At 45.4% G+C, this 12,736-nt stretch overlaps 1 protein-coding gene across 4 annotated transcripts in view; it reads right to left on the bottom strand.

The window, feature by feature from the left end:
* The window catches only part of LOC139229945 (TOM1-like protein 2), a 125,733-nt gene extending 115,071 nt beyond the window's left edge, over window positions 1-10,662 (bottom strand). For 2 of the 4 annotated variants that reach the window (XM_070861599.1, XM_070861600.1), the window contains exon 1: window positions 10,414-10,660. Coding sequence is in view for 3 of the 4 variants with exons in the window: in XM_070861600.1 (XP_070717701.1) it covers window positions 10,414-10,465 (52 nt within the window). In the remaining variant the exon portion in view is untranslated. Of the gene's footprint in view, window positions 1-10,413 lie in introns of all 4 variants that reach the window. The other 2 variants (XM_070861601.1, XM_070861598.1) reach the window with 2 other exon arrangements.
* Between the last annotated feature and the right edge of the window lie 2,074 nt (window positions 10,663-12,736).

The following is a 12,736-nucleotide window of genomic DNA, read 5'->3' as shown; positions in this document are numbered from 1 at the left end:
GAACAAGGGAGAGATCTTGGGATTTTAATGGACAGGTCACTAAAACTAATGGCACAATATTATCAGAAATCCTTGGCTGCTTTTGCTGTTTATAAATCTAGAGTACTAATGTACCCAGTCAACTTCCATCCGGATATCTCGCTCGTACAGAACAGGAAGATCCCAGCTACAATCCTCAGTCTATATTCATTTTTTTAATCTTAGAGTAAAAGATAAAAGCCAGCGTTCTCACTCCTGATCACTATTCAGTGATGCTAACTAGGAATATATTTGTGCGGACACATTCTGATCAGATGCAGCTATGATGCCGCCACTGCTGGGTCTCCAATCTCATATCCTCACCATTATAAAGAGCGCCTACTTCCACTCCTGTAACGTTTCCCGTCTCCGCCCATGCATCAGCTGTTAAAAACCTCCAGAGACATCTATTTCAATGCTCTCCCAACTGGCCTTTCATCCTCCACATACTTCAGCTTATACAGAAGTCTTGTCTGTTTCCTATATACCACATCAAGCACAGATTGCCCATCAACCTTGGCTCCTGATGCCCCAAAGCCTTAAAATTCTCATCCTCGTATTTAAATGCCTTCATGGCCTTATTCCTTGCCGTCTTTTTGTAACCTTCTCCAGCACTGCTTCATCCATCCTGAAACTCTCCCTTGCTTCCACTCTGGCCTATTGCGCATTTCTCCTTTGCCTCATTATTGCATTAAGCCATCTGGGCCCCACGTTCAGGAATTCCCTCTCTAAATGCCCTCCACCACTCTCTTCCATAAACCCCAGGCCCTTGACCAAACATTTTGTCACTGCTCCAAATATCTCCTTTAAAATAGGATCCACTTCCAACCCCCTCCCCCCAACGAATTCGGTTCTATGAAATACAGTGATCATAGAAATATACAGCACAGAAGGAGGCCCTTTGGCCCTGTGCCGACCAAAAAAAAGAGCTATCCAGCCTAATCCCACTTTCCAGCTCTTGGTCTGTCGCTTATGGCACTTCAAGTGCATAATCCAAGTACTTTTTAAAATGTGATGAGAGTTTCCAGCTCTACCACACTTCCAGGCAGAGAGCATTTTAAAAATATAGGTTCCAAAAAAAAACATTGTGCAAGTCTTTTCCACAGATTGGGTGCTGCATTTGAAAAGAGCCTTTATGTAATGTAGAGACACAATAAAAAATACAAAACTTGTTTTTACTATTCCAGATGTAGGTGGAACAAATACAAATGGAAACTATCTCTGCAGATTTGACAAGCTTCCAACACATTTTACAGCACAGAAAGGGCCCATTTAGCCCACTGTGCCTGTACTGGCTTTCTAAAACAGCTGTACACTTAGTCCCATTCCCTTGTACTTTCCATATGTTTAACCACTTCCCTTTCAAAAAGCCGTTATAATTTTTGCTTCCACTGCTCTTTCTGATTGGAAATTCCATGTCCCAATAACTGACCAAAAAACAGCCTCCTAGCTTCCCCTTTGTTCTTCTGGTGATATCTATCTCTAACCTCCTCCAGTATATTGAAACCACCTCATTTGTTTCCAATCTGTTGGATGAGCAGCACACTTATACTTGGAAGCTACGTCCACCATTTTTCTCAAACAATGTTCAAATTAAAATACGCCTTCCCTTGTAAACTTAAGCTCATCCAAAACCCACTGCCCATATACTAACTCGCACCTAGTCGTGTCCAACCCCTGCTCGCTGACCTATATTGGCTCCTACTTAAGCAACACCTCGATTTTAAAATTCTCATCCTCGTTTTCAAATCCCTCCATAGTCTCACCCCTCTCCATCTCTGTAACCTCCTCCAGCCCTACAACCCTTCGAGGTCTCGGCACTCCTCCAATTTTGGCCACTTGCACATGTCAGAGTTTAAAATCGCTCCACCCTTGGCAGCCATACCTTAAGTTGCCAAAGGCCCAAGCTCTGGAATTCCCTCCCTACCTCTTTCCCTCCTTCAAGACGCTCCTTAAAATCTACCACCTGCCCCAATATATCCATATGTGGCTCGGTGTCAAATAGTGTTTGATTTCACTCCTGTGAAGCACTTTGGAATGTTTTACTACATAAAGGCACTATACAACTACAAATTGTTGCTGTTCTAATTTTTCTTTACTCTCATTTGGAAATGTGCAATTGTCCTGTTTCCTACATTACAACAGCAACGACACTCCAAAAGTACTTAATTGGCTGTAAAGCGCTTTGAGTCGTCCGGTGGTCATGAAAGGCACTATATAAATCCAAGTCTTTCTTTTTCTTTTAATGGCAGGCTGTCAGCACAACACGAAACCAACATGTCCCAGTGTTTACGCTTTCAGAAAATGGCAAGATCTGTGCTTATCCATTTTTTCCACCAGTCTAGAAAATTAAGCAAGTACCGCTGAGGACTTGGCAACATCGTCAGAATTCCTGTCCCATCTACTGTGGCACCTGGAGCTGAATCAGAGTCAACTAATGGAATGAAGTAGCTGGTTACAAGGGTACCAAACAAAAATGAGTTTGGTCTGCCTTAACCCAGCTTCTCATTGTTGCCGTTGCACAATGCTACAAGAACACTTTCATTCACACAGGTCACAAGAATAATTGGTGTGGGAATTACAATATGGTGATACTCTGGGAGAAGGATAATATTGATTTTCTCTCCCCTGCCGATTAGGTCAGTCACCTTTTAAAATATTGTTGAGCGTGCGCACAGGGAACTTTATCCTACGTCTAACCAATGAAGTGTATGAGCTACGAGCACTTAATAAGAACATACGAAATAGGAACAGGAGTAGGCCATACTGGCCCCTCGAACCTGCTCCGCCATTTAATAAGATCATGGCTGATCTGATCATGGACTCAGCTCCACTTCCCTGCCCGCTCCCCATAACTCCTTATCCCCTTATCGTTTAAGAAACTGTCTATTTCTGTCTTAAATTTATTTAATGTTCCAGCTTCCACAGCTCTGAGGCAGCGAATTCCATAGATTTACAACCCTCAGAAGAAATTTCTCTTCATCTCTATTTTAAATGGGCGGCCCCTTATTCTAGGATTATGCCCTCTAGTTCTAGTCTCCCCCATCAGTGGAAACATCCTCTCTGCATCTACCTGGTCAAGCCCCCTCATAATCTTGTATGTTTCGATAAGATCACCTCTCATTCTTCTGAATTCCAATGAGTAGAGGCCCAACCTACTCAACCTTTCCTCATAAGTCAACCCCCTCATCCCCGGAATCAACCTAGTGAACGTTCTCTGAACTGCCTCCAAAGCAAGTATATCCTTTCGTAAATATGGAAACCAAAACTGCACGCAGTATTCCAGGTGTGGCCTCAACAATACCCTGTACAGCTGTAGCAAGACTTCCCTGCTTTTATACTCCATCCCCATTGCAATAAAGGCCAAGATACAATTGGCTTTCCTGATCACTTTCTGTACCTGCATACCATCCTTGTGTTTCATGCACAAGTACCCCCAGGTCCCGCTGTACTGCGGCACTTTGCAATCTTTCTCCATTTAAATAATAACTTGCTCTTTGACTTTTTTTTCTGTCAAAGTGCATGACCTCACACTTTCCAACATTATACTCCATCTGCCAATTTTTTGCCACTTACTTAGCCTGTCTATGTCCTTTTGCAGATTTTTCGTGTCCTCCTCACACATTGCTTTTCCTCCCATCTTTGTATCGTCAGCAAACTTGGCTACGTTACTTCTTCCAAGTCATTCATATAGATTGTAAATAGTTGGGGTCCCAGCACTGTTCCTTATGGCACCCCACTGTTGCTGATGCATTTATGGGGAAGCTAGGTGAGTACACGAGGGAGAAAGGAATATAGAACTGCGTGCAGTCCTGGTCACCACATTACAAGAAAGATGTGATTGCATTAGACAGGGTACAGAGGAGATTTACGAGGATGTTGCCTGGACTGGAAAATTTGAGCTATGAGGAAATATTAGATAGGCTGGGGTTGTCTTCTTTGGAACAGGAGGTTGAGGGAAGACCTGAATGAGGTGTATAAAATTATGAGGGGGCTTGATAAAGTGGATAGGAAGGACCTATTTCCCTTAGCAGAGGGATCAATAACCAGGGGGCATAGATTTGAAGCAATTGGTAGGAGGTTTAGAGGGGATTTGAGGAGAAATCTTTTTTACCCAGAGGGTGGTGGGTGTCTGGAACTCACTGCCTGAAATGGTGGTGGGAGAAGAAATCCTCATAGTATAAAAAGTACTTGGATATGCACTTGAAGAGCTGTAACCAGCAAGGCTACGGACCAAGAGCTGGAAAGTGGGATTAGGCTAGATAGCTCTTGGTCGGCCAGCACTGGCTTTCTTTTGTGCTGTAAATTTCTATGTTGATAGGGTTAGATGACGTTGGGTGGGAGGCGGCTCGTGTGGAGCATAAATGTGGCATAGACCAGTTGGGCCGAATAGCCTGTTTTTGTGCCGTGGATACGATGCAATGGGAGGAGTGGAAAACTGCTGCATTCTCCAACACAGGAAATCCTCACTTGGAGGAGCACAAATATTTACCCAAAATACTGCACCCACAATAAACACAGAATTATTCTCCAATGGTCTACCATTTTAATCCAGCAATATTTTCTCAAAAACCTGAAAAGGTCAGAAAATGGTGTTACTTTCAGGCTCAATGAGCAACCAGAATCTCAATTTACCAGCGGAGGGGCAGATTACATGTTTTGAATACTCAACAAATAAAAGCCAATGAGCAGAATGTCTTTCTCATTTACTGTAAATCTCAGCAGCCTTGTGCGAAGCAGGATATAGCAAACTGGTTTAAAAAAAACCTAGTTACACAGTACCTTATCATGACAACAGTGGCTACTGGAAGATTATTAATTCAAAAGTGAATCTAGAAAGAATTTTATTTATTGAACAGCCATAAAATACTACTTTCTGCTGACACAGCTCATCAGGTATAGTACATTAGTATGCCCTACATCGGGTTTTCACCTGCGATTAGCCAGAGTGATACTGTTTAAGACTTAAATTTATGTAGTGCCTTTCACGACCACCAAATGTCTCAAAAGCATTTTACAGCCAATGAAGTACTATTGGAGTGTAGTCACTGTTATAAAGTAGGAAACGCTGCAGTCAATTTGCGCACAGCAAGTTCCCACAAACAGCAATGTGTTAATGACCAGATAATCTGTGTTTTGTTATGCTGATTGAGGGATAAATATTGGCCAGGACATCGGGGAGAACTCCCCTGCTCTTCTTCAAAATAGTGCCATGGGATATTTTACGTCTACCCGAGAGGGCAGACAGGGCCTCGGTTTAACGTCTCATCCGAAAGACGACACCTCTGACAGTGCAGCACTCCCTCGAGTGTCAGGTTAGATTTTTGTGTGTGCTCAAGTTCCTAGAGTGAGACTTGAACCCACAACCTTCTGACTCAGAGGCGAGAGTGCTACCCACCTGAGCCACAGCTGGCACACAAGTACAAGTTAAAGTACAACTGAACCAGTGACAGTTGGGAGTGGGACTTATTGGATCGCTTTTTCAAATAGCCAGCACAGGCACGATGGGCTGAATGGACTCCTTCTATGCTGCGTCATTGTATGATTCTACGAAGAGGTACTTTCCCTCTCCTACAACAGGAGGGGAAAGAAGAAAAGTTGAAATTGCGAACTAAAGTTGAAAATAAATTACTGTCGACTGGGCTGCATATAGCAACACCACTATATCCGGCCAGAATGGAGGTGATCGGCTAATTTCCCCTGTTAAATCACACCTAGAGACAGCACTGCTGTCAGTGACTGGGATTAATTTTACGCACTGAATGTGTATTTTGTAATGACCTCCACTCACTGCATTGTGCTGGAGAAATCACCCCGACTTTATCAGGAGACGATGCCGCAGTTTTGGTCACGAGTTCTGTGTGTTGTAGTTGGTAGAGTATCTTTTAAAATAAGGTCTGTAAATAGACCTTGTTGACTTTGCTGAATAAACTAACTTGGCTGTGAAATAGACCGTTTGCTGCGAGTGCTGCCGCATGTCCCACTCCGCCTTCAACTCACTCGCCAACACGGTGGTATCAATAGACACTCCGCATTAAGTTTACATTGTAGAAGCGATGACAATGTAGCCGGCAGCACTGAGCAAATTCATTTTAAACTCTCCCAATAGCTTCCAATGTCTCAGCCATACAAACCCGGTGGGGTTGCAGTTTCGATCGCCAGTCTGAGTTAGGTGATCTAAGCTCGGCAGAGGCAGCAGCATGGACAAAGCTTCCCAGCGTTACACAAACCAGCAAGGTTCCGACTCATACCCACAACTTCTGTTGGGAGTGTACACACACGTGCGCATTGTGAGGGAACTGGGTTCAGTTGAGATGCCTTTTGTAGTGAGACACCCTACTGACAGTGACATGTCAGACCTGACTAGTCCCTGCTGTCAACTGTGGCTCAGTGAGCAGCACCCCCCTTGCCTCAGAGTCTGAAGGTTGTGTGTTCAAGTCCCACTGCAGAGACTTGGAACACAAAAATCTAGGCTGACACTCCAGGGCAGTGCTGAGGGAGCGCTGTGCTGTCTTTCGGATGACACGTTAAACCGAGGCCCCGTCTGCCCTCTCAGGTGGATGTAAAAGATCCTGTGGCACTATTTCAAAGAAGAGCAAGGGGGCGTTATCCTCGGTGTCCTGGCCAATATTTATTCCTCAAATCAGCATCACTAAAAAGAGATATTATCTGGTCATTATCACTGCTGTTTGTGGAGTTTACAGTGCAAAAATTTGGCTGCCACATTTCCCACATTACAACAGTGACTACACTTCAAAAAATACATAATTGGCTGTAAAGCGCTTTGGAACATCCAGTGGTCATGAAAGGCGCTATAGAAATGCAAATCTTTCTTTATTTCTGCATTTCAAACTAGCACTCAAGGACATTTGAGAAATGTGATAACGGTGCTATATAGGAATAATTCTCTTTCTTACTCATGTATTCCCACCTTGGCTATTACAGCATGTTCACATAGAACCAATTTAACCTGAAACAAGTTATTCTCAGGCTCTTCTAAAGAAACCCCTTGAACTGGAGATAACTAACATCAATGAAAGGTCATCGGCCCGAAATGTTAACTCTGTTTCTCTCTCTCCACAGATGCCACCTGACCGGCCGAGTGTTTCCGGTTTCTATTTCAGATTACCAGCATCCACAGTATTTTGCTTTTACTCTTATAATTATCAGGCCTTATTTAAAATGTATTCGTTAGGAATGGCCAACAAAAGGGCCATTTCGACCAAAAAGTCACAAGCTCAATTCCTGGTCTATGCCAAATTTCAGCTGGGGTCAGAGCAGGTCTCGAGTTTGTCTCAGCAACTCCCCCACCAGCCAACCACATCTCTCATTCCCAACTATCCAGTGTTCCCAGCTGGAGGCACACACGTATGGTTGTCAGGTGATGGTTCGCGGCCTTCCGCGAGAGGTGGGCGCCGGAGGGACTGGAGTGCATTATCACCCCCGGCAACCAAATTTTAATTTGATTTTATACGTTTCAAAGTTTAATTTGTTTTAAATGTCGGTTTTAGTGTCCCCTCCCCTTTTATAGGGGGCACTTGTAAATTATGGTTTTAGAGCCCCAAAAAAAACACAAAAAAAATCTACAAAAAAAAAAGAAAAAAAAAAAAAGGGCCTTGCGAAATGTTTTGGAGTGTCCCCCAGATCGGGCGTCACTTGGCCTAATGTTTATTTGTCTCCTCTAAAAGAGTTGTCAGGTGATGGTTCGCGGCCTTCCGCGAGAGGTGGGCGCTGGAGGGACTGGAGTGCATCATCACCCCCGGCAACCAAATTTTAATTTGATTTTATATGTTTTAAAGTTTAATTGCCGGATTTTTAGTGTCCCCCTCCCCTTTTATAGGGGGCACTTGTAAAATTTATGATTTTAATGCCCCAAAAAAAAAAAAAATCAAGAAAAAAACCACAAAAAACCCCCCAAAAAAGGGCAGTTGAAAAGTGGCTGGAGTGTCCCCCGGATTAGGGGGCACTTGATTTAATGTTAATTATGTTTTACTCCAAAAGAGTTGTCAGGTGATGGCAAGATCCCACTCGGTTGTAACAGCCAACCCCTCCCCCTCCACTTATCACACATACGTTGAGGAATGCAGCAAGCTCTCCCAGGACAGAATAAATGCAGAGTAAGTTCATTTAGGATTTTTTTTTTGCTAAAACATCCACAGGAGCGATGATCAACAATACATTGACACTGAGCCACATAAGGAGATATTAGGGCAGATGACCAAAAGCTTGGTCGAAGAGGTAGATTTTAAGGAACGTCTTAAAAGAGAGAGGCGCAGAGGTTTAGGGAGGGCATTTCATAGCTTATGACCCAGGCAGCTGAGGGCAAGGCCACTAATGGTGATGAAAATTAGGGCTGTGCAAAAGGCAATAGATGGAAGAGTGCAGATATCCGGAGAGTTGTGGGGCTGGAGGAGGTTACAGAGTTAGGGAGGGGCGAAGCCACGGAGGAATCTGAAAACAAGGATGAGAATTTTTTTTTTTTATAAATCGAGGTGCTGCCGGAGCGAGAGCCAATGTCGGTCAGCGAGCACAGGAGTGATGAGTGAATGGGACTTGGCGAGAGCAAGGATACGGGCACTGAATGTCGGACAAGCTCAAGTCTGCGGACGGTCCAAGGTGAGAGGCCGGCCAGGAGAGCATTGGAATATTCGAGTCTGGAGGTAAGAAATGCACAGATAAGGGTTTCAGCAGCAGATGATACACCGAGTAAAGTTCCCTCTGGTCTGCCCACAGTGTACCATCGCCCCAGTAACCAGCACTTTCAACTGAAAGTGATCCTTCTGTATTTTTTAAATAAAAGAATTATACAAATTTGGAACATTTATATAATAGGCTGAATCAGACTTTTTACTCTGAATAAACACCAGAACCCACATCTGATTTAATGGCCTACAATTGCAAAAAAAAGATCTGAATTTGTCCAACAGCACCAACAAAGTCCAAACCTCTTGCAGGGAAACAAAAGACCCAGAGCTTCCATGGGAATGTTAAGAGAAAGCAACAGTGTATTTATAATTGCTCCTTTCACAGTCAGGACGTCCCATAGTTTTAACATCTGGCAGTCAAACAAAATGCAGATGGCACACAGCAAAACCAGATGTAATCAATATCATACATAGGATTTAAAGCACAGAAACTGGCCAGTCTATGCCAGTGTGTGTGTCGGCCATTTTTCTGTGGGCAGCACCCATGCCTCTGAGTCAGAAGGTTGTGGGTTCAGGACCCACTCTAGGGACTGGAGCACACAATCCAGGCTGACACTTCAGTGCAGTGCTGAGGGAGTGCTGCACTGTTGGAGGTGCTGTCTTTCAAATGAGACATTATACAGAGGCCCCTTCTGCTCTCTCAGGTGGACATAAAAGATCCCATGGGAATATTCCCAAGAAGAGCAAGGGAGTCATCCCCGGTGTCTTGGCCAATATTTATCCCTCAATCCACATCACCTAAAAAAAAAAATCCAGATTATCTAGCCATTATCACATTGCTGTTTGTGGGAGCTTGCCGAGCGCAAATTGGCTGCTGCATTTTCAACATAACACGTCAAATAGTGCTCATCGGTTGTAAAGGACTTTGGGTCGTCTGGTGGTCATGAAAGGCGCTATATAAATGCAAGTCTTGCTTTTTTTATGCTCCACACGCGCCTCCTGCCACCTTGCTTCTCACACCATTCCTTTCTCCCTCGTGTGTTTATCCAGCTTTCCCTGAAATGGATCTATGCTATTCGCCTCAATCAGTCCCTGTGGGAACGAGTTCCACGTTCTCACCACTATTTCTAAAATGTCACATAGAAAAAATAGGTGCAGGAGTAGGCCATTCGGCCCTTCGAGCCTGCACCGCCATTCAATATGATCTTGGCCGATCATTCCTTCAGTACCCCTTGATCCCCTTAGCCGCAAGGGTCATATCTAACTCCCTCTTGAATATATCCAATGAACTGGCCTCAACAACTCTCTGCGGCAGGGAATTCCACAGGTTAACAACTATAGGGAAGAATCTACCATGACATCTCTGCAAATATATTAAAATGTGCACAAGACTCCTCAACAATGCATCCCCACAAAAAAAAAGAGCCATTGCTGACATTTGAAGTTTGAAGCCAAAGCTGGCACAACGCTCCCAGCTGAGGCGCCCTGTCAATCAGCTGACCGGCGGCCCGCCTCCCCAACAACAACCACACACTTCCATTGGCCGCCGCCAGACCGGCGCGCACCCGATTGGCCGGCGCGGCTGTCAATCACTCGCGGGCTGTGGAGCGCTGTGTGTGTGGAGAAAAAAAAGTGCGGCTGTTGGAACGGAAAAAAACCCGCTCGGCGATGCGGAGCCGGCGGCTGAAGCGGGGACACGGCAGCAGGCGTCGTCCGCGGGGCCCGTCAGACTGTGAACGCATTTGCTTACCGACCCGCTGGCCGACCTGCGTGCTGAAGGGATTGCCGTACAGGAACTCCATGGCGAGCGGCTGAGGGGAGGCGAGCGGACAGCCGGGCCCCGCGTCACGTGATGTTTACCACCCACGCGCGGCACGCCGGGGCTAACCAACAACTCCCAATCCAAAGCCCGCCCAAATAATCACTGCCGGCCCTTGGCGCGCACTGCCACGGCCCGCGGTCAACGAATGCGCCACACGCAGCGGGATAATATCCTCGGTGTCGCTTTAGCCCCGCCCCCTTCTCCCTCTCTGCCCCGCCCCCCCACCAGCTGTCGAAAGCGGCAGAGGAGCACCTGACACCCCCCCCCCCCCCCCCCCCCGGCACTGTGTGCAGTCGCGCCCTCTGCCGCCTGGGCTGAGTCAGAGCAGCAGATTTAAATGGAGGGGACAGAAATATGTTCTAGGCAAAGGGCAAACAAGAAGAACTTGCATTTATCTAGCGCCTTTCGCCATCTCAGGTCGCCCCAAAGCGCTCTGTAGCCAATGAAGTACTTTTTTGGACTGTAGTCACTGTTGTATAGGATTAGGCGGTCCCTCGTATCGAGGGTGACCCGCTTCCACACCCAAAAAAGGGATGGGGGTCACAGGTGTTTGGATGAGGGATCTGACGTTCCGGGTCCCGAACTATATCCTGAAGGGTGGAAGATGCCCGTGCGTGGATTCTTTTAACGTGGGGGTGGCCGTTGCACACCAGCCACCACACGGGCTCGACAGAGCTAGGTCTTGATCCAGTGGCAAGGATTAACCTTGACGACTGGAGACCAATTTGCGTACAGCAAGCTCCCACAAACATAAGAAATAGGAGCAGCAATGTGATGATGACCAGATAATCTGTTTTTAGTGATGTGGGGTTGAGGGATAAATATTGGCCAGGACACCGGGGATAACGTAGAAAACATAGAAAATAGGTGCAGGAGCAGGCCATTCGAGCCTGCTCTTCTTCGAAATAGTGCCGTGGGATCTTTTACGTACACCTGAGGGGGCAGACGGGATCTCGGCTTAACATCTCATCCAAAAGACGGCACCTCCGACAGTGCAGCACTCCCTGAGCATAGCATTGTGAGTGACAGCTGAGATTTTTATGCTGAAGGCTCTGGAGTGGAACTTGAAACCACAAGGTGGTCTTCTGACGAGGTGAGGTTGCTGCCTAACATCAGAGTTCAAGGTTTGCCAACCCTGCAGCAATTAAAGGTCAGTCTCCAGATGCAGTGCTGCAAACAACCCCAGGAGATAAATCATAGGGGGCATTAAAACAAACTGCTTTATTTTATTTTCTTTGAACACTTTTGTTAATAACAAAAATATTGAAGATGGGGGGAAAAAGGCTGTTACACTGACAGTTCAGCATCATCCAATTGGGTAACGGAGAGTCCATTCGCTTTCCAATTGACGGGGAGAGGCAGCTCAGTGAGAATAGACATGTCGGGTGAACAATGACTGGAGCATAGTTGTGGAGCTGTCGGACACAGGAGAACATGTGATAAAACCTACAGGGACACATCCAACCAGTGTTGGCAACCATAATCGGAGTCAGGAATGACCCAACCTAGGCATATTACTTTCCACCCTGGTATTACTGTTGTCCTGATTACATGGTGCCATACACAATACCATTCAATATTCTTTCCCAGAAATTCGAGGTAGGTCTGTCCAACTACTGAATCTAGGAATGTCACAACACAGAAACCGGCCAATCAGCCCATCATGCCTTTGTTGGCTCTTGGAAAGAGCGATCCGATTAGTCCCATTCCCTCTCTGGTCCTTTTGATTATTATCCTAATTCTGTTTCCTCTGGTTACCTTCACCCCATCTAATTAATAAAAAAACTATTTTGGTAGTATCTGCAATTTTCAACACCACTCCCTCTGGGCCTACATCCAAATCGTTGATCTACACAGTAAACAGAGGGGGCCCCAGAACTGTTGTGCTGTTTGTATTCTTCCACCTATCTGTAATGTATTTGCTTCATGGGTTCTTTGCTTAAGAATTCATAGCAACACATTGCTATTAAGAACTAGTTGGTTTATTAGCAAAGGTTTAACAATCACACTCCACATTACCAGTTCATTCACCAGGCTCACAACCGCCTGTCTCATCGTGGATCCCCCGAACCCAACTGCCTGGGGTTTTATTGAGTCTTGTGAACATCACATGACTGGCTAAGCCATTCACAACTCAACAGCTCTACCAGACTTACAGGTGCATACATTACACTATCCAATTTTTAATCCAGTTTTCTATCCTCCTCCTATTTCATACTCTGTGGTCTAATAATTTTACATGTGAAAATCT

The sequence above is a fragment of the Pristiophorus japonicus genome, chromosome 19 (assembly GCF_044704955.1).
Source record: "Pristiophorus japonicus isolate sPriJap1 chromosome 19, sPriJap1.hap1, whole genome shotgun sequence".
NCBI classification, from domain to species: Eukaryota; Metazoa; Chordata; class Chondrichthyes; family Pristiophoridae; genus Pristiophorus; species Pristiophorus japonicus.
This window is presented reverse-complemented; position numbering and strand designations above follow the sequence as displayed.